At 42.4% G+C, this 23,337-nt stretch overlaps 1 protein-coding gene across 1 annotated transcript in view; it reads right to left on the reverse strand.

The window, feature by feature from the left end:
* The window catches only part of PTPRM (protein tyrosine phosphatase receptor type M), a 594,672-nt gene extending 577,798 nt beyond the window's left edge, over window positions 1–16,874 (reverse strand). The window contains 2 exon segments of the mRNA XM_007458456.1: window positions 16,580–16,702; window positions 16,790–16,874. Of these exon segments, the coding sequence (XP_007458518.1) occupies window positions 16,580–16,702; window positions 16,790–16,874 (208 nt within the window).
* Window positions 16,875–23,337: the final 6,463 nt, after the last annotated feature.

A 23,337-nucleotide genomic window follows, 5' to 3' on the forward strand; every position in this document is an offset into this window, starting at 1 on the left:
AGAGCCCGTGCTCCGCAACAAGAGAAGCCACCGCAATGAGAAGCCTGCGCACCGCAACGAAGAGTAGCCCCTGCTCGCCGCAACTAGAGAAAGCCCGCACGCAGCAACGAAGACCCAACGCAGCCAAAAATTAATTAATTAATTACTTAAAAAAAATAAAGATGGCAGAGTCCTTTTCAATCTGGATGTTTGTCTGGAACGGGGTTCCCAACCCCAAAACCTCCAAACCGGAACCACTCTAGACTATTATATACATGGAAAATAAACATCTCCAGTGTTAAGGCACTAGGATTTTGAGATTTATTTGTCATGGTATCTACTACATCTTTGTACTCTATAAATTCTTAGCAAAAAACAAAGAGCTTCATTTTCTTTAGAAAGCTCTTTAATTTGAAAATAAGGAACTAGATTAGATCACAGGATCTATTGAGTTTGGATGAGTCCTATTCTCAGAACTCATTCAGCAAGTCAATAGACATTTGTGGCATCATCACTGCACTTGCTTTACAAAGTAAGGGAAAATGCCTCCCATGAATGTAATTAATGATCTGACTTGGAAAACAACCTATTTGTAAACTGTGTCTTCAAATTATAGAGAAAGTCTAATACTACAAAAATATGATAAACTACTAGCTCCTTAAAGAACAATGCTTTTGGTCACAATTGGGGTTTTTATTTACTTGTTTGGTAGTCGAGTTGTTTTCCATTTTTTGTTAACCAATTCTCTGTTGCAATTCTCAAGTGTTAGCAGCTGCTCCCATGAATGACCCCAGGATGTTACCTTTCTTTCCTTTTTAACGCACTGGAGGAAAATTCAGCAGCTCAGAAAGCACTGGACTTAAGAATGTGAAAACCAATCATGTTCCCCCATTGATTAGTAGAAATAGCAAGAAATGCAACAAATATCATGATGTTAAAGGGCTTCACAACAATTAATATTTTTGGAAGGTTTTGTTGAGCTTGTCAAAGATGGGGTCTTAGATTAGCAACCCCTTCTTTAACTCACCAGAACTGAATGGTATAAGTTAATCAAGAAGGAAAGAAAAGAAAAAAATCACTTGAATCAAAAGACTCCTTGGGGCTTCCCTGGTGGCGCAGTGGTTGAGAGTCCGCCTGCCGATGCAGGGGACACGGGTTTGTGCCCCAGTCCGGGAGGATCCCACATGCCGTGGAGCAGCTGGGCCCGTGAGCCATGGCCGCTGGGCCTGCGCGTCCGGAGTCTGTGCTCCGCAACGGACTCCTTGGAACCAAGACTGTTTTACAATTTCTCCTTGTGTGAGTTTTATGGAAAGAGGCAAATGAGGATAGCCTCTCTCTACTTCCCATGCTGACCTCAGAAAAAATCTGTGACCAAAGTTTACCCTGCCGGCTGAAAAAAGATCTGACCTCTGGGATTTACGCTGAATCACAGAAGACTGTGGCCTGCAGAGGGATCACAGAGGGTTTAAACCTGCTCCCCGGGGGTGCAGGGGTTTCTCTGCTCTTTGCTTTGCCGTGCATATGTCATCAAAGAAAATATTGTTCTTATGTGCTGGGGAAGGTCGCTAATGATGAAGACCTTATGAAACGCAGGAATAAATACCAGCTCTTAACCGGGCCGAAGGAGAGAAAGGGAAGGGGAGCAGAGGGCATGGCTGTTAGCTCATTTGCGGAACTTGACGCTGCATTTTATAAGTGCAGCAATGTCACAGGGGCAAGAAGCTGTCCGTCCAATGAAAGAGCAAAGAATTGCACGTCTCCATCTGCTGGGGGACTTGGGGAACTGCCCAAATTAGAAAGTGACTTGGCTTTATGCTGATTAAAATTCTTATTAAAGACACACTGAATCACTTTGCTGTACACCTGAAACTGACACAACATTGTAAATCAACTATACTCCAATATAAAATAAAAATTAAATTACAAGTTTTTTTAAAAGATACATTAAATAAGAAAAGAAACTACCACCTCATTTCAGGGGTAAGAAAGTGTGACTGGCCATACCAGTCACAACGACATAGTTTTGTCACTTAAAGGTTGCAATGAAACAAATAACACTCCATTTCTTTGACCAGTGTCAGGGCAAACAATGTATGAACCAAGTACAGGCATTTTACAGAGACATACTCTCCATTAGTGAGGCTGCCCTTCCCTCCAACGCAATTGTACTTGAGAAAGGAGAAAGGTGTATCTTGGCAACTTGGGGCAGCTGTGGAGGCCAGCCACAGCCAATGGGCAGATGGCGACTTCTGGCTCTACATCACATCCATCAAATCTTCTTAGGAAGCCTTGTTAAAGTGTTCTCAGCCTGCAGGGGACTCCAAATCACAAGGACTTTCTAAAGTGAGTCCCAGGCTTCAAAAGCCACCATAATGGGTAGGTAATTAGTAGATTAAATTAATCCTTAGTAAGTCTCTGCCACTTCATGAATTTAATTTTCTTTTCTTCCGTTCAGCACATTATTCTATTTTAATACTTGGTCTTTCTGAAAGGCAAAGCATCGCCTCCTTGTACTGATACTTTAGGTTGTGCACGATGTTCTTTACCTCTTAGGATACAAAAACAGTGCCTGCCCACAGCAGGTGCTTCCTAAGGATTTATTGAAAAAGGAGAAAAGTTTCTAGCACTAGAAAGAGCTAGAAAGGTCATCCACGTCTGTCTTCTTCCTCGAGATTAAGTATTAACTACCTCTCATAGCTGTAAAAATCTATAAAGATTACCAGATTCCTCCGTTAACTCTTTCCACGGCTATATTAATATTAAACTCAAAAAATGTTTCTCCGTCATGCCTTTTAAATATTAGCGAATTCTGTTAGAACTCATGTCTTTGGAAATAAATGTGTTATCTTACATAACAGGGCTATTGATAGGAGATGTGTGACTGGTAAGTTCACCTAAGAATTTGTTATCAATTCATATGTAGTTTCTATCAAGTATAATTTCTAAGTCTCCCTGAATAATGCTCAGCCATCTTTATAACACTGTGTCACTATGCACTTCATAATAAAGGGGTTGACATTATTTTGTCACGACAATATATACACGGCAGTTCCACAATTAAAAATCTTAGAAGCTGCACTACTGAATGACTTTATTCATAAGGCTTATTCATAAGGAATAAGTTTAAATAATTCACTTTATCCAACCCACAGCTGTCCAGAAAGCCTACACACAATTTCAAATATATGAATATTAATCCTACTCTCAAATTTTTCTAGAGCATGAGATTTCATAAACTCCATAGAATTTGTAATATTCACAGTTGTGTGGCTTTGTACAATGTAACTTTGTGTATTATTTCATTTAGAATGAGTATTTATTAGTGAAAAGAAAATACTTTTCAATAATATGAACAAACTATTTATATTGTCTTTATTAAGAAAGAAAATGTGAATTATAACACTCAAGGATATCCTTTTTTGCAATAGTTGACCGTTGAACAATGCAGGGGTTAGGGGCACCAACCCTCCACTCAGACAAAAATTCTGGGTATAATTTAGAGGTGGTCCTTCTGTATACACAATTCAGTTGGGCACCCGCGATTCAACCAGTCATGGGTCATGTGGTACTGTAGCATTTACTATTGAAAAAAATCTGCATATAAGTGGAACCACACAGTTCAAACTCATGCTGTCAAGGATCAACTGTATTTACAAAACCCTTTCCCCTTCTTTCTTTTCCGTCCAGACTCCTCCAAGCCTTTAATTGTCAATCATCAAGGGAGGCATATCTCTTAAGATGATCTGCTTCAGCGTTTCAGAGTATCTTCTAGGAACCCCTGAAATCCCCAAGTTACTTACAGGGAGTCCACAAGGTCAAAACTGTTTTCCTGATAGTAATAGGACATTATTTGACTTTATTATTCCCATTTTTCTCTCAGTTACTAACAGGTGTACATCATTGCTCTGATGGCTAATGGAGTGCATTTACTCTGATGTACTCTGTTTTCAAAATTATTCAGTTTTCATTCAACCCAGAAAATATAAATAGAAACTGCGCACATGATCAAAAGTTTTTTGGATATTTTAAAAACAATTTTAAGGGTGTAAAGGGGTCCTAAGACCAAAGAGTTTGAGAACCATTCAACAAACAACCCCAAAATCTCAGGGGCTTCACACAGGAAGTTTTTCTCTCACTCAGGCACATGACCCCGGCACTCAGCTGCGTGTGTGTGTGTGTGTGTGTGTGTGTGTGTGTGTGTGTGTGTATGTGTGTGTTGGGAGCAGGGTTGGGTTTCAGAGGAGTCGTTTCTACATTTTGTCACTCAGGCACCCAGGCTAAAAGCATCGCAATCACCAAGGCAGGAAAAAGAGAAGAGAACATAGGGAATCTGGCTCTAAAAGCTTCTGCCTGAAAGCGACACGTGTCACTTGAACACACATTCACCAGCCACAGCAGGCGTGGCCACATCTACATCAGAGCGCACAGAGGTGCACATGCTTCCCTGTTTCTAGAACATGGGAGCTGGAAGCAGTGACTCAACACCCCCCCCCAAATACCACAGGGTTCTCCCTTCAGGCGGCTCTCCTCTTCCCAGCATCTTGTCCCAAAGTTATTCACCCTCATGACCATGTATTAATGGGGCCTCACAAACCATTTCAGGAAACATGTGGAGAGACGCTACTGAAATACGACATACACAGGTTCACATATTTCAATTGTTTTTTATTTCAAAACAATTGCAAAACATCAAATCTAAACAAAATATGGATGGTAAAGGCTTGCCAAAGCTAGTATACAGTGCTATTGTGTAAAATGGGTATTCTAAATGCCTCTGTTTGACCGACATGTAAAACCAATTATTTATAATAATTTGTGCCATCAACAAATGTCCAACACCTTTTTATAAGAGCAAGACCCAGATCAATTCAAATAAATGAACATTCCTGTCTGAAAGGACTCATCCAGCCCAAGTAACAAATTCACGTGTCAGTGGGGGGCTGCCCCAATGACCCGTCTTCTGAAAAATACAAACTATCATTTTGTTTTCCAAATAACAAGCATTGATTGCAGTGTTAGAAAGGTCACTCGTCATCAGCTCAGTCACTGACCTGCTGGCAAATTGCAGCCTGTCACTCCACAGTGAGCCAGGACCATCCGGGGAACTCAGGCACGTTGTGTTTATACAGTACAATTGGGGAGGTGACACCATTTCCACAAGGTGTGTGTTTAACAGGACGGGTGTCACGGTCAGCAGAGATGGGAAGAGGAAGCAGCATGAAAGGAATGACTATAAGAGAGGTCTCATCATTTCCCAAGATGACCCCCAGAAACCTACTGATTCCTATTTGCCTTAAACTTGCCTGGATCAAACCCAGTCTATGTCTCCAAGTCTTATACCAAGGATTTCAATATTTTGTACATTTTCTCTGGGTCACAGAAGAAAAGATGTTCCCTAGAAGGAAGCAGGAGAAATAAAATTAAGAAGCACCTCTGTATTAGGAAAACTGAAGCATTCAAAAAAGAACAGGGCACTGGAAAAAACAACTTTCCGTGGTATCCTCTCAGAGGGCACCGCTGTATTCACATGCTACCCCGCACATACGGGGTATAGTCAGTTGCATAATGGGTTGTCTGGATGTGTCGTCCACCACAGAAAGGAGTTAGGAGGTCCAGCCGGCAATTAATTAAATAGCCATATTTATTTCCCTTTCAACCACTTAAGCTTTTAAATATCACTTTAAGATATAATTTATCACAATCTCCTAGGATAAAATATCAGTCAACTATGAATTAAAGTCCACTTATTTAATGATCCACTCAATCATTTCATGAAGCTTGCCAAGAAATTCTTTATGAATTTTTCTGTGTTCAGCCCCACATTATGGATGAGATACAAATGAATTCAAGCATGTACCCAAAAATAAAATGTAATAATTCCTTATGCATCTTCTTACAAAGTTCCAGTTAGCCACCAAAATATCTACCAATAGGATAACGATCTTTATACTTGATTCACCCACCAAGGCATAAGACCGCAGCATGAAGCATCTGTCCTATTTTAGAAAGTCCTAAAATTATATCCCTGAAGTGTGTCACTGTACATGGGCCCATCAGCTCCACTAAACTTCTCCGGTGAAGACCAAGAAATCAACCTGAGATGCTCAGAAGGGAAAATGGGAGTCAACCTAGGCTTCTTTTTTTTTTTTTTTTTTTTTTTTTTTTGCGGTATGCAGGCCTCTCACTGTTGTGGCCTCTCCCGTTGCGGAGCACAGGCTCCGGACACGCAGGCTCAGCGGCCATGGCTCACGGGCCCAGCCACTCCGCGGCATGTGGGATCTTCCCGGCCCGGGGCACGAACCTGTGTCCCCTGCATCGGCAGGCGGACTCTCAACCACTGCGCCACCAGGGAAGCCCTAGGCTTCTTAAATATAAATATTTTCAATGTGATTTGACAGGATAGCTTTTTGCCTAAAAGGCATCTGTGGATAAGAATCTCACTGGCACTAAGTCAGTGAAGCTCCACGTGTCTTTTGTTTCCCACGTTTATAGCACAAATTTTGCTTAGTTTTAAAACTATCGAAAAGTTGAAAAAGTAGTATGATAAATGTTTATACATACTTCACCCAGGCTTAACAACTGTTAAAATCTCACCACATTTGCACACATACTCTGTCACACACACACACACACACTTTTTAACATGAATCTCCTAAGAACAAGGAAATTCTCCTACACATTCCTATGCTTTGTGATAGGATACTTATTTACTAACCAAACTTCCTTCTTTTTTTTTTTAAACATCTTTATTGGAGTAAAATTGCTTTACAATGGTGTGTTAGTTTCTGCTGTATAACAAAGTGAATCAGCTATACATATACATATGTCCCCGTATCTCAAACTTCCTTCTTACATCTTTTCCTGATCCCTCGTATGAGCAGTTCTTTCTTTTCCTCTCTGCAAACAGAGAGGGAATTCCTTTCTCGTTCCCTTTGTCAGAAATCGAGTCAAATGGCCTCCTTGCTGTGCATCCTGCACCAGCTCAGGACGGCCTTTGGGAGTCTTTCCTCCAGCCTCGCCCCTTTCCTCCCCATCCGCAGTGCCTGCAGTCCCGACACTGTCCGCTCCTGAGCAGCCCTGGGCAAGCCTGTGCCCCCTGCTGGCCAGCACTGCCGCGGGACAGGGCGATCCTTCTGCCTGGCAGGCCCGCCGGCTCCGGTCCCACTCCTCATGCTTGCCTGGCCCCTCTCGGGTGCCACCTCCTCCATCAGGCCTCCTGCTTGCCCTCATCCCTGGCCTCTGTCTGGGCAGCAGCCTGGCCCCCACTGGGGCACTGGGCCCACCACTTCTGTTCTGGAAGACTGGCTCTGGGTCATCGCTACATCCCAGTGCCCGGAGCACAAACAGGGCCTCACGCAGTTGGAGGCCCGAAGAGGGAAGGGCCTTCCGTCTCCTTCTGGTCTATGGCAAAAAGAACAATCCAGGCTTAACTAATTCTTTAAATGTATTCATCGCTTCCATTTCTTGGACCATGGGAGGCCCCGAAGGGGCTGAAAGGGGACCTTGCCCCTGTGATGGCCTGGTCTGTGGCAGGCTGGAGACAGGGGTGACCAGACCCTGGCACCACACAGAATGGCCCAGGCCTTCCCCACGCTGGTATCTGTGTGAGGACAGCTTCATGCCACCATCAACCTGCCAGCTAGCACATCAGCGGCCCACCCAAAACTCCTGTGACCCAAAGACCCTGCCTTCCATTAAGAGAGGCTGCCACTCCCTGGACCTGACTGGTAAGTCTTCCTCAGGCCTAGGGTTCTCTGGTCTTCGGTCCATCCCCACTCGCTGCCCCTCGGTAGTCCAAGGTATCTCAAAAGAAAGTAAGACTGTCCCTAAGTGTCCCATCAAAACCTACTGTCCCTTCTCCCCACCCTCCTCCCTTCCAACAACGCGGCCAGGCCCAGCTCCAGGGCGTCTGCACACAGAACACAGAGTATGTGGGCACCAGCCAGCACCTGGGTGTGAATTTCTCAGCCTGGCATCACAACTGCCCAGTGGACCTATGGCCCTGGACCCCGCCCTGGACCCTCAGCCCCTCCTCAACTCAGCCACAGAGAGATTTACAGCATCTGTCATGACTGGCCTGTGTGTTTATTCATTACTTGGTTTCACATAACTCTTATGGTGTCATCTCGTACAATTTTACAGGAAATTAAACAAGAAATAAACCTATTTTAAAAACACATATTGGGGGCTTCCCTGGTGGCGTAGTGGTTGAGAGTCCTCCTGCCGATGCAGGGGATGCGGGTTCGTGCCCCGGTCCGGGAAGATCCCACATGCCGCAGAGCGGCTGGGCCCGTGAGCCATGGCCGCTGAGCCTGCGCGTCCGGAGCCTCTGCTCCGCAACGGGAGAGGCCACAACAGTGAGAGGCCCGCATACCGCAATAAAAAAAAACAAAAACAAAAAAACACACATATTGGGACTTCCCTGGTGGCGCAGTGGTTAAGAATCCGCCTGCCAACGCAGGGGACATGGGTTTGATCCCTGGTCTGGGAAGATCCCACATGCCGCGGAGCAACTAAGCCCATGCGCCACAACTACTGAGCCTGCACACCTAGAGCCAATGCTCTGAAACAAGAGAAGCCACTGCAATCTCACCACAACTAGAGAAAGCCTGTGCGCAACAACGAAGACCCAATGCAGCCTTAAATTAATTAATTTTAAAAAACACAAACAAACATATTTATATGTACAGGCTCACTTGTATACTTTTTAGCAAATATTTAAAAAATAGTCAGCCACTGTTCTTCCTTTTTGTAATAGTTTCCCAATCAGCCAAGACAGGAATTTAGAACAAATCTAAAGGAGAACATTTGTGGAACACTGAATATAAACTATTGAAATAAATGTTCATACAGAATACGCTGGCCCCCTTGAAACACTTAACTATTAAAAATCAAGACACTTTTCAAAAAAAGAATGACTGCCCTGATCTTGAATAAAAACTGAATCATAGGAAACATTATGCGGAATGAAATAAGCCAGACACAAAAGAACCACTATTGCATGATGCCTCTTACATGGGGTACCCAGAGTGGACCAATTCATAGAGACAGGAAGGAGGATGGTGGTGGCCAGGGGCTGGGAAGAGTGGGGACGGGGCGTTAGTGTTTAATGGGTACAAAGTTTCAGTTTGGGAAGATGAAAAAGTTTCTGGAGATGGATGGTGGTGATGGTTGCACGACAGTAGGAATGTACTTAATGCCACAGAACTGTACTCTTTTTTTTTTTTTTTTTTTTTTTCTTTGCCATGACTCCGGGGGGAAAAAAAAAAGAACATAATATAAAAAAAAAGTCACCATCCATAGTCTCTGGATTACCTCCTAGAAGATGAGATATCCATAAGGCCAGAGGAGGAGTTATGAACTTATGCCTTCTGCTAGAATAAGTCTTGGAGGCTTTAAATTCTTACCCGCGTCCCTTGCATCGGCAGGCGGACTCTCAACCACTGTGCCACCAGGGAAGCCCAGACTCTACTCTTAAAAACGGTAAACTGGGGACTTCCCTGGTGGTCCAGTGGTTAAGACTTCGCCTTCCAATGCAGGGGGTGCTGGTTCGATCCCTGGTCAGGAAGGTAAGATCCCACATGCCCCAAGGCCAAAAAACCAAAACATAAAACAGAAGCAATACTGTAACAAATTCAGTAAAGACTTTTACAAAAATGGTCCACACCAAACAAATCTTTAAAAATAATGGTAAATTGTATGTTACGTGTATTTACCTCTGAATGGAGCACACTGTCTACACTCATGTTAAAATGAGTCCACCCAGAGCCCTCTGCTGTTATAACTAAGAACTCCCCAAAGATCACTGATCTGAAATGGGGTTCTTTTGTTATCATCTAAAGTTATTTTTCTAAATTTTGTAACTTAGAAACTGCTGGCAGGATGCAATTCCAGTCTAGTTCCTTTCACCGTATCTCATCATTCACTGTTTGAACGCTACTGGAAACCCATCTTGAGCATCACCAGGGTGATATGAGTGAGATGCAGAGAGGATGCTCATCAAGGACCATCCTACACCTTGGATGTCAGGCAGGGACCTCACTATGGGACACCTGAATAAGATGCTCAAAGACAATAAAACGTGTCATTTCCTGAGTTCTGGAGCAGAAATATTCAGAATCAACTAAAATAACACCAAATTCAATGACTTCCCCCACATTTTTAAAGTATTTTATAATACTTTTTATATATATAAATATATACTTTTTTTATATATAAAGTTACACTTAATCATAAAGAAAATGTGTAATGCAGAAGTGACAGGACAATTACCCCAAATCCTACCATCCTGGCAAAAAAAGTTCATATTTTAATGGACTTCTTTCAACTTGCTTTTCAATCCATTCAAAAATTATATGAAGATCTTTACCTTTTGTTTCTTATTTGGTATCACTTAGAAGGGAAAATAGGAAATCGGCATGAACTGCCCACTTCACAGAGAGTCCAAATTAAACTAAAAGATGAATTCATACCAACTGCTCCTGGAAAGTTACTTAGTAATAAAAGGAGGACGTTTCTTGAATTCTGTGCTGGGTCAGGTAGGAGGCTAAGTCTCTGAAGTGGATAATTTTGTCTCTCTTGGTCAATAACCCCATGAGGCAGGTTCTAAACGCCTTTCCAACACCTTCGGGATCCTGTAGGGCTGACGGCCCCCTCCCCCCGCAGAGTTCCCCCTGCCTCAGCCTCTGCCCCTGCTCTTCCCTCTGGGAGGACCACTCAGCCTCCAGGCCTCCTTGTCCCTGGTGGGACCCCAACTCTGCTCACAGAGCGGCTGCTCCTGTCTGCCGCTCCCATCCCTTACTAAGCCCTTGTCCTGATTTAGTTTTTCTTCACAGCCCTAGAATGTCCCCCCATCACACTCTAAGTCTGTCTGCTTATCACAGCCCGCATGCCTCACAGTCAGCAAGAGCACAGACTCCATTATTGTCGCTCCAGCTCCTAGCGCCAGGCCCCCGGACATCACTCCACGAACATGTATCACGAACTAATCCTACACCTGTGAGGAGCCTGAGGACCTGAGAGCTGAAGAGTCGGCCAAGGTCCACAGCTGTGAAGCCACAGAGCCAGAATCTGACCCGGAAGTGGGCAGCAACCCCACGGGGAGAGACTTCGAGTTCATTTCCAGAAGATCCAAATAGTTGCCACCTGGGATGAAGGCTGCCCGTGCCCTCCTCACTAGATGCAAGTGCTCGGGTGGGAAGTTGCCTCCCTGGCACTCAGAAGAGCAAAAACGGGGGCTTTTCTCTCCTATAAGCCTGGGGCAGGTGTATCTTCTCTGAACTTCAGTCCTCTTGGGTGTAAAACAGATATAACACCGTCTGATCTCCCAGGGTTGTCATGAGGATCAGAGGATACACAGCAAAGAAGCAACTTTTGTCAGCTGCTAGGAGTCATGCACGTGTACAAGATTACTTTGGTTTATGAGGGAGAATTATCAGAAGGTACTGCACTGCCACTTGCCTGGAATTTCAATTTTTTTGCTCTTGTTTTTTGCTTTTTGTGTGTTTTTAAGAGACAGCACAGCCAAGAAAGCTAAATTTGATGCTATGGTGTGCTGAGTCTGATGAACTAAATTTCATATTACCTTTTACATTTTTACATCCAGAAAGTCATTAATTAATGAGGGGAAACATGGTCTCACAGGATCTGATCTTTTGGCAATCCAAGAATGATCTCACTAGACTGACAATGTAGGTGCATCGCCAGGGAGGGGATCCTTACTTGGTTCGTTCAGCAATGAAGCCCAAGCATCCTGAACGATGCCTCGCACGTAGCAGGTGTTCAATACATATTTGTTGAATGTTGACAGATTCAAAGAATGAAAGAAATAATTAAACAACTGTGCGAATGTTCTTTGCCAAAAATATTACTCACTAGATACACACTGAAATTTAAGGAGGAAAAATGTCTTTTCAAGCCCAAAGTCTTCTGCTCTTTGTCACTCAAAGAGCAGAAGACTTTGTATAAGCCCTGAAGTGTGAATACATAGGACGTCTTCCCCAGTAGGAGGAAAACATGCCTGGTGAATGCACCCCAAGAGGAAACTGCAATTCCTTTGTCTGTCAATCCATCATCTTTCCCAAGACAAATACATGCAGTCACTTTTTTTCCATTTTCTGGGGCATCACACTAAGAGTCCACATTGCTCCTTCATCCTGCATGGCCCTCTCTCTGCCTTTCACATGGATACCCTCAGAAATGACTCAATCCTCAGTCACAATATCTCCACAAAGATCGGCAACCCCACCACTTCCAATCTGCATTATGTAAAGCCAAGATGTGGAGCCCAAGTGAGGTTGCCCAGGATGCACACTATACAACCTGTATAGGAGCACTATACAACCTGGAAGAGTATTACATTCTCCCAGCACTAGGGCCCAATTTACTTCATTACAGTCTTTTTAGAGGTGTGATGTTTTACGGGGACCACAGGGGTTATAAATAAATGTCAATTTTATAAGTATCAAATGGCTATGGTTGTAAGCTACCTTTACATTTTTAATATTATGGATGAATTTATTGCTAATTTTTTAAATTAAACAGGATCACATTTTCTAATACATAAGATATGGAATATGTTAAATATCCATTTCATAAAACTGGACCACTAGGGTCCAAACACGAATACTTTAACAACATGTAAACACATCAACTATTCTCAAACTGTGCAGATGTTTTTGCACCATGAAACACTCCTAATCAAATACTTCTTAGTCTATAGGGATAATCATACAAGGCACTGCACTATATAAAATGATAGAAGCAATGGTGCTATCAAAATGTACCAGGTTATCATTTGGTTACTTAATCAAGGGTTCTTGTGCTCAGAGTATAATCCTTATGGTAAAGTTTAAGAGAGTTGCCCATTGCTAATGGAGCTCAATGAATATGAAATGAACCACGTGCTTTCCAATAAAAGAGAAATCACATGTAGCACACTTTCACCATCAGGAAAACTGTGTGGTTCAGAGCTAGCTGCAAAAGTATCATCAACTATCACATAAATTTTGGCTTGAAATACAAAACAATTAAATGACATTTGGTATTTATTTTCCCTAACTATGTATTTCCATAGCTAACATCACAGCATCAGAATAGTTATCAACCAGCTTGTACAAAGCTCCAGACTGTATTTAAATAGTTTAAACTCACACATGAAGATACAGAGAAACAAACCCTGCACACTGAAGCATCATTTTCCAAAAAGACACAGAAAAAGTAAACTTTAATTACAGTAAATTTAAAAATCAGAGTAAAAATTTTAGTCTATCTCACCTTCATAATTGTTAAATTCATCTTGGTAGATTATTTGCTTATTAGAATCACAAGAGTTCCACAAGGATATTGGTACTAAACAGTAAAGAATGTCACGGTGCTTTCCAATAGATAGCAAATTTATGGGAAAGATAGAGAAAATCCCTGATCAGCACATTTTTTTTTCTTATTGATTTTAATAGCCCAATGTTAGGAAAAGAAGTCATCTGAAAGTGAAAGAAAATGTGAAAAAATGTTTGTATGTTAATAGTTATAATATGAATACAGAAAATCAGTACAATATAAGCCAGGAGTCCAAAACAATTAAAGCTGATGCCAAAATGGTCTAAGACAGAGGTTAGTATAATTGTTGTGGAAAGGTCCAGAAATGAGATACCTAGGCTTTGTGAACCCCACAGCCTCTGTTCCAACTACTCAGACTACTCAGCTCTGTCACTGCGGCCCAAAAGCAGGCACAGACAATATTTAACAAATGGGCATGGCCGTGTGCCAATAAAACTTCGTTTATGGACACTGAAATTGGAATTTCATGTGTCACAAAATAGTATTATTACTATTTTGATTTAAGAAAACCATTTAGGACTTCCCTGGTGGCACAGTGGTTAAGAATCCACCTGCCAATGCAGGGGACACGGGTTTGAGCCCTGGTCTGGGAACATCCCACATGCCGCGGAGTGGCTGAGCCCATGTGCCACGGCCCACAACTACTGAGCCCGCGTGCCACAACTACTGAAGCCCACGCGCCTGGAGCTCATGCTCCGCAACTGGAGAGGCCACCGCAGTGAGAGGCCCGCGCACCTAGGCGAGGAGTAGCCCCTGCTCGCCGCACATAAAGGGGACCTGCACGCAGCAACAAGGACCCAATGCAGCCATAAGTAAGTAAGTAAATAAATAAATGAATAAAGTTTTAAAAAAATAATTAAAATGTAAAAACCATTCCTAGCATGCAAGCCACACCAAAAAAACAGCAGCTAACTGGCTGTGGCTGGCAGGATATAGTTTGCCAACCCTGGGCCTAAGGCATCAGAGAACCAGCCTGCATGTGCAAGACCAAATACAAATACACATGTGAGAACAAATCCAACAATATTTTAAATAAAGGTTTTTAAAAATTAACCCTTATAAAGCTATGGTTGTATCTGATCTTGCCACCCACTTACCCTGAGAAATTCATAAAACTAGTTTCTGTTTTAGTGTAAGAAGGCCAGCCTTGGAATTTGGTTTTGAAAGGAATAAATTTTATACCTATTAATGAAAAGGGAGGAGGAGGAAGAGGTAAAATCCTGAAATTGAAGAGTATTTAAAACTCATGGCTATACAGACATATTGGAAACTCAGTTTTCACATCCATACCTCAGGATAGTATATGCACGTTTACAAGACGGTAACTTCTAACAATGACATTTCATTGAGAACTTAACTTCTCACTTTTGGTGGGTAGGTCAGCTGGGCCCAAGTCTGCGTCCTCCAAAAACACTGGGCTTACAGTAAGAAGACTGCTCTTAGAATACTTCTAGTCTACAGCACACTTAATTCTATGCACTTTTAGATTGCCCGCTAGTTGTATTTTTGTAACCCTCTTTCCCAAGTAGGTAAGTTCCTAGAAAGAATCATCTCATAATCCTTCATCTCCCTCAGTAATCACAATTAGTATACACTAGGGCTCAAAGAAGTTTTTTTTAATAACTAAAGTTTGTTTAATAAATAGTAGGAAAAAATACATGTATTTGCAGTTTTGGTAAACATTTTTGTTTGTTTGTTTGCTTTTGCGGTACGCGGGCCTCTCACTGCTGTGGCCTCTCCCGTTGCGGAGCACAGGCTCCGGACGCGCAGGCTCAGCGGCCACGGCTCACGGGCCCAGCCGCCCCGCGGCATGTGGGATCTTCCCGGACCGGGACACGAACCCGTGTCCCCTGCATCGGCAGGCAGACTCTCAACCACTGCGCCACCAGGGAAGCCCTTGGTAAACATTTTAATGTGGTGGAAGAACTTTCCATTTTCAGGAGCCTTATCTGGACCCATGTCCATAGGCAGAGTCAGAGGAGAGACGACCCACTGCTAGTCTTTCCCCAACTCCCTCCAGACCTGCTGACACCCAAACCACCCACATGTCCTAACCCTAACCCAAAACTTGCACCCTGTTTGGGGGTAGGTGTTGAGGATACATCTTATGTAACCATCAGAAACCAGATGGAATTGACAAAAGTGTTAGAATATGTAACATTCAGAGATCTTAAGTTACAAAGTCCTAATATTAATCACCAAGTATTCTATTAGTCAACAGAAGAAAAATAAATTCAAGCAGAATGTTTAATGCCCCCACTTCATTCTTCCAAAGGCAGAAGGGCCTTCAAAGGCCAAATACTTGCAAGGTCACTCTTCCTGTGTTGCTTCAATTACCCAACTGACTATTCCAGGGCGCAACTGGTCTTTGATATGTGTAACCATTTTTTGTAATGGCCTCTACTAGAAACCCATCCTATCTATATTTAAAGCTTGGACATCTTTGTCTGAGATGGTATTATGGGACATCAGAAAGAAGTAAAGGACAAGATGATAACAAGAAGCTATACCTCCCCCTCCTTCATATCTTCCAGTTTGAATCCTGAATGGGACACAGTCATCACCCCATCTGTCAAGTGAATCTGCAAATCTAAAATTTTAAATGGATATGCAACACCACAGCCTAAAAATGGTGTCTATTAAAATGATCAAGCGCCAATCTGATTAGAGTCCGTGAGTCACCATCTTCCTGATCTTCCAACTAAAGAAGTAGAACTCTTGCTGGTGTTCAGTGGATCACATGTTTCTCACTCATCAGAAAATTTACTAAGTGTTTCTACAGTGGAAAAAGGATCCATACGCATGCAAAACCGTTTTATCAGAATGCTTTGAAGGTCACTAGCAACCTCCAGATCCCCCAGGTGCCAGATGAGTCGCCTCCCACGGTCTATTTGTGATGGAGACTTTGTTATTTGGATTCCCCAGCTAGAGTTCCAATCACCAAACTCATCTGCCAGAAGACACGTCGATCTATTTCCCATATGTTCTGCTACTTGGGAAAGGATCAATTGGGTACTGGCCATTAATCTAGCTCAGGTGTATCTAACAATAAAGGAAGTAAGCTTTACATTTTAAAGGGAGAGATACAAGGGTCAACTCTTTGTCATTGGTCCTCACGTACCATCCTCACCAGGTAATCAGCCTTTGCCACCAAACTCCAAGACCAACACCCTCACTCATTCAACCAATACCCAGTGAACATTTACTGTGATTAAGACTCCTGTGCACCTTTGGTTTTAAAAAGGGAACTTTAAAAGCAAACCTGATGGCATCCATGGATCAGAGGTTGGTTTGGTCAAGGTGTTCACTTGTTCCCAGTTGAAGTCATCATCTTCAGCCTGACTGTAACCACACATGCTATAAGGCTCATCGAAGAGGCAACCACCTGAAATGTGAAAGAAGGAAGAGTAGCATTAGTAAATAATGACCAGAGGTCTGGGGTAAGCTATGATGACTGCAGGGAACCATAAACCTACTCGATGCTCAGAGCGATTTGATTTGGCCTTTTTGCTCAGGAACTGTGGATCCTTGCAAAGCGCTAGCTGAGTATTCACCATGCCTTGTCAATAATTCTATACTATATTGTTCCCCCAAAAGAATCCAACGTCTGTATAATCCAACTGAAAGTAAGACCTAAGCAGATTTATAACCCATATTCTCCGGATTCATATGAATTAGGCATATAATTAATCTTGTGTTCAAAACTTTAATAGAACCATCCTAGGTGTTCAATGTGTTTTCAACAGAAAAAAACCCATTATAATTTGTCCAAAAAAATGAAGAGAGATACTTCCATCATACCACTGGTAGAGGACAAAACATAGTAAATATTATGAACCTAGCTCGCAAAATATTTTTCTAAGGATTATTCTGAATTGAACACAGAAACAGGTTTTGCTTTAATACTTTGGAGATTTGAGGTCTCAAAATTAAAAGAGATTATAAATCTGCCTACAGTCCACACAATTTTGAAAGGCAAGAATAAATTCACAACTACACATGTGGTAAACATCTGCTTGATGTCGATGCTAAAAATGAAGCAACTTAAACAAAGAATAAAAGAAAATGCAGTATATGCAAAGCAGGTCCGCTGTTTCAGCACCCTGGGCACTGTGATGATTTTAAGTCCCACCCCACATCTTCTTAAGTGTCTCCTGTTGACTTTAAATTATTATAGCATCAAATCTTTCCCCCAATGTTTCACATTGCCAAAGTGAAGCATTATATCAATCATCTTAATATCATGAAAATTCTACTGCCCATTATATAATGCTATTAATGATATCAATTTTAAAGATTAATTATAATCACTTGCCAATGATGAGAATTAAGGGTCTGGTCAAGAAAACACAAACGTAAGAATATAATTACCCTATGGCTGTACTGTATGCCCTGGCAGCAAGAAAATAAATAAAACAATAATAATAAAGCAACTGCACAAACTCAGAGGTAGGGTCACCTGGCCCAATTTCCATCTACATGCTTCCATCAGTTCTACAACCTTCTAGACAGACAGACATCTTCTGAACAGGTGGGCACCCAGTATTTAGAAAAGCATACCTCCCATGTAGACAATTCCCCTTAAAAAGGCCCAAACACTGCTTCTTGAAATGTATACCCACTTATCTCAGCTCTTCCCTGTGAAGAAACAGTGAAAAAAATCTCAGCTCTTACACAGGAAAGCTAACTATTTGAAAAGAGCCATCAAGTTCTATATTTTTGCTTCTCCAGGCAAAACATGCTTTGCTCCCCCTCCCTCCCTCCCACTACAAGGTTCTCAGATGTCTGCCATCCTGGCAGGTGTTCTGAACACTGTCCAGTTCATCAGCACTCTTCCAAACCAGTGACTCCCAGTACTGCAGCCCGAATTCAACTGGCTACTTCCCTTGACCTCAGACTGTCAACAGTCTGAGCTGACTGCTGGTCTATCCCGAGATTCCTGGAGCCTGGAATCCCACATGTCTTCCTTATACCACTGCCATGGAGCCATTTCTCCCCTTTGCAATAAGGGAAGTGACTTTCTGTACATTTATCCTTTCTAAACCCCATGTAATGTTTGCAGGGCATCTCTCCAGCCTGTTGAGAGCTTTGGGGATCCTGATTTTGCCATTTGGGTGTCCGTCTTCCTACCTAGATTTGGGTGATTTGCCAATTTGATTAAGCATGCTTTCTGTCTGCCTCCAAATCACTGAGAAAAAATGTTCAACAGGGCAGAGACAAGGGACCTCGGGCCATTTTCCTCGGGCCATTTTAAGAGATGTCCCCCAGCTTTCTGCTTTTGTCTTAGTCACTGGCTCTAGGCATGATGGTGAAAACAGTGGCCCTGGACACCATCCTCTGTAACACTTTTAACAGAACTGGCCAATTAAACAATCTGCTGGGAACAGAAAGCTCATTATAAAGATACAGCATTAACTCAACACTTCACCTTGACAACAATTGGTAATTTATACTTCCCTCTTACTCAGCTTTAACAAGTTCAGAAACACAGTGGATTTGTTTTAAGCACATAGTACTAACAACTTTCCAATTTGGGGTAAGAAATGTTAGAAGGCTACGCAAACATTTAGGAGAAATATTTTTCCTTGGTTGCAAATCCTAATTTTGATATAGAAAACAGCTTCAGTGCTGTAGGAATAAGCCCAAACAGCAGTAGCACTAATAATATTCAAAAGAATGAAAGAACCATGAATTTTGACAGAAAAGGGAACCCCCCCCCCCCCCCCACCAATAGAAGCATAGATAGCACTTTGATGAAAGTCCTGCAGTGCAATCTTAAACAGTGAGAAACAGCTTGCGGGGGGCGGGGGGCATCTGCAAAACAGCTCAAGTCTGGTTAAAGATCTGGTTTAGGAAACAATTCTTGGCACTGCAGATATAACCAAATATAAAGGCGAGAGCTTGCATGGCTGACAGCAAACCCCAAAGACTAATACAACATTGGTGCGAGGATATAATTTTCCCATTACATAAAGCTGTTTTTATCACTTGAAAGGAAACATAAAAAGAATGCCATGGTTCCTTCTAGACCCACATCGGATTATGGAAACACTGGAAAATAGGATAGACTGTGAATTTCCTGTTGCCCAAAGATATGGCCCCCTGCACATCAATTTTCAGATCCACTACTGGCCTTCATCCAACAGATGCAAGACCCTAAAATAACAAAGGCAGTTTATTGAGCTAAAATAAGGCAATTAAGGTAAAAAGCAATGGGATATAACCAACTCAAGAAAGCAAAATGAAGGTTTTAGATTTCAAGGTAACATTGTATAGAGGTGAAGTGAACGGGTTCCAGGGTCAGACGCCCGGCACTTCCTCATTCTTGCCCTGCTGGCTTTGTGTTTGTAGACAAATCATTTAGCCTCTCGGAACCCCAATGTCTTTACCTATAAAACAAACATAACATGTCCCTCACCTGGTGTTTCTGATGAATCAGTAAGGCAGCAAGTGTGGCTGGTCTAACAGAGTCGGGCAAGTCCACCAGTACCAGCTATTACTAGGTCTTAAATTGTCCTTGCCGTCTATACCTCCTACAAGGACTCTGAGGAGTTCACTGCGTTGCAAAGAGTTGGAATATAGAATTGGAAGATTTAATGTGTACTTTGTAAGGAGGTGAAGTGTGTGGGCTCCTCTGTGGCACTATAGGAGCAAAGAACAGAGGCCAGCTGGGCTTTTCAAGTGAGTGCCTTAGGGCCAGTGAAGAATGTGATAAGGGAGCAAAGTCCCTGAAACATCATGAAATGAAGCATTTCCAAAAATAAGTCTCCTGTATTTTTCAGGATAACACAGACCGTTTGCCATCATGTAGAGGCATATACAGTTAGCAACAAATTGCCAAGGTTTCCCCAGAATTGTCTTACTTGGACTGATGCCCAACAGCTCATGGCTGGGCCATACTCACCCCTCAATCAAGGTAAATTATTTCTCTTTCGTGGAGGGGAATCAGGACTAAACCAAAGGTCATACAAGAGATGGAGGAAAGGTGATGCAAGCCGGGTGGGTGGTGGCCTGCATCACTCTTATTCTCTCTCTCTTACATAAATACACACACACACACACACACACACACACACACACACACACACACACACACAACACACACACACACACACGTGCCTGCCCACCTGCTTCCATCATACCTTGAGAAAGGCTTTTCCTTAGCAAATCTGAACACAACACACAACTTGTGCTGGAATAAGAAGGAGTTATTATGTGAAAGGAAGTGTCAATGGGTGTCAAATACCCAGGTAATGGACAACAAGGATGATGGCTTCTGACCAAGAATGATGACTGTATGGCCTGTTCCAGGACAGGTAGTGCACAATAACATGACAATTAAATTAATAAAATTGAGGAGAAGTGAAAGTTAAAAATCAAGGAAAGTAGAGCAGGAAAAAGAAAAAGGACAAGATGATATCAGGATTATAACTAGGACTCCACCATTATCACCAAGTAATAAAAAATATCATTAGGCTCATTCACGGGGCATTGGCCACACATTTCACTTTAAGCTTTGGGGTAGCCAGTGCCAAGAGGAAAAAATGATTACACAATTCACAGTATCTATGAGACGATAACATTAATACTAAAGCTAATAACAGGGGCTTATATTTACTGGGGACATGTTTAATCCTCAGGCCAACCCTATAAAGTAGGTACCAAGATACTAGTTTTACACGCACAGAAACTGAGGCACAGAAGGGTTACAGAGCTTACACACAAGGTCCCAAAGCTGGAAGACAGTGATGCAGAGATTTGTACCCAGGGATCCTGTCTTTCAAACCCATATTCTGAACACTACATGACGCTATCTCCCAAACTGAAAACTTGAAAGAAACACAACTCCTAATCCTAAATCCAGAGGGAAATATGTTCCCAGGGCCCTAGTATGAAACAATCAACATGAGTTAATGAACACAGTTCTCAGGGGCGGTCACCACAGCAAAGCAATGGGTTTTAGGGTTTATTCAGTAACATGTCAGGATAGCATGTCATCCAACTTTGATTGGATAAACTTGATTTAGTGGGAGCTCAGTGCATTCTAGGATAAAACTGTAATATTCTTTGAAACGGCCTTTATGAATATTGCTTCTCTCAACAAAGTCTTAATGGGCTGCCGTGAGTTTGAGTATTTACCCCCCAACTAAAAAGTACAGGCTGTCTGTGCTGTTACTGAAGCGTGATGCCATGTGCTTTAGAAATCAGGTGAAACCATGTTTTGTTTTGTTTTTTTCATGAACACTGCAGAGTTTAAAAGGAATGGGTGTCTAAAAGCTTAGGAATTCTGCTCAAAAGTCATTTTGATTACAACTCTTAGTCGTCTTGACATTTCATAGAGCCGGTACATGGTAGGCACCCAATAAATGTTTCTTCAGAAAAATGGGTAATGAATTTCCCAAAATTCTATGCAGAATTTGGCTGCAATAATTTTGCTTAAAATTTTTTTCTAAGTGTAAGGTAATATCCACTTAAACAATGAAAACAACCTCAATCGAGCCCCACAAAATACCCAGCCCTGTCCTGGTGTACCCCAAGATGAATCAGCTCCAAATGCGACTAAATCATTGAACGTGTTCATTTTTTATTATGGTTGAAAACTATAAGCCAGTTAAACGTTAACGAAGTCTCCACAAATTATGACTTTTGTTTTAGAAAAGTTGAACTCTTATTTTTTTCCCGGCCATAATTATATAGGAAGGCTAGCTGTCTATAAAGGTCATCCATGATTTATGAAAATAAAATATTGTCATTTGCATATTGGAGGGAATTTATCTTTCTTCTTTCTTTGGAATAGCAGAGAATTATTCAGTAGATCCAAAAGTAGCATGACATCATTAAGACAGGAGCTATAAAGGAGAGGATGGTCCACTTTTTCCCCAAAGGAAACCTTACAAGTTCTTTCACATGACCATTCTACATCCTACTAAAGCTTCAGGACTAGAGAGAAGACAAAGGAAACCAAACGGACAAGGATTAGAGTGCACTCTGTAGAGCAGTATTTAAGCAATTTTTTTTTTTTTATTATGACCCACAGTCATGACATCGTAACCCAGCACACGTATATGTACATTTCACAAACCACATTTATGGCCACTTAGATACACTGGCCTTTTTCATTTCTGTTCTATTCGATTTTGTAAAAGGTTGGGTCTGGGTCCACAAAACGGACTTCATGATCCATCAAAGGGTGCTACCTGTAGCCTTTAAGGTGTGAGGGTGAGAACCATTACCTGGGACCCTTTGTTTAGCTTGAAGTTACTAGTCAACACTACGATGTGAGCACCATGTGATCTGCAAACATTTCCTGAACATCCGCTACATGCCAGCCAGATTCTGCTTCAGACAACAGACAGTCATTACTTCATTTAATCGTCACAACTAGTGTAAGACTGTGGTCTCAATACGTCTGATCAAAGAAACTGTCACATAACAAAACCCACGCAAATGTCTACGTGTATTATTTAATCTCACGAAGTCTAAAGGCGGGCATCAATATCCTTTTGCCAAGTATTGATGTATTACCTCTGAGCCCTAAACTCACTTTTCATTGCTTCCTCTGCAAAAATATAGCCAGGCCCTCTGACTACACTTCCTGTCCCAGTTGGCAAGACTTTAAGCTTTGCCAGTAGAGGGTCCAGGAGGAAGGATGGAGCTTGCAGAGGTCCCTGGAAGGCTCCCTAGCACACAGCTTCAGGAGCCCCAGGCCCACAAGACAGGGGCTTCCCAGGCCCAGCTTCTCCAGTGCACAGTGGCCAGCAAGGCCCTGCAGACAGCACTTGCCAGAGCTCCCCTCTGCGACTCTGTGAGAAGGACACCCCTATGAACAGCTTTCCCGGCCACCCTAGAGGACACATTTCCTCCAAGTTCTATGCGTGTGGCCCCACAGTGACTTCCCTGCCATCCACCGGGCCCCGGATCTCAGCTCTCGATGGATCTTCTCCTTAGACTTCATTTCTGCCCTGGAGCAGGGGCCGCCCCTCACATCTGCTATTCCTTTCTTCTTTAGAGCACTCTTTC

Source organism: Lipotes vexillifer, unplaced genomic scaffold (assembly GCF_000442215.2).
Source record: "Lipotes vexillifer unplaced genomic scaffold, Lipotes_vexillifer_v1.1 scaffold447, whole genome shotgun sequence".
In the NCBI taxonomy this organism is placed as follows: Eukaryota; Metazoa; Chordata; class Mammalia; order Artiodactyla; family Lipotidae; genus Lipotes; species Lipotes vexillifer.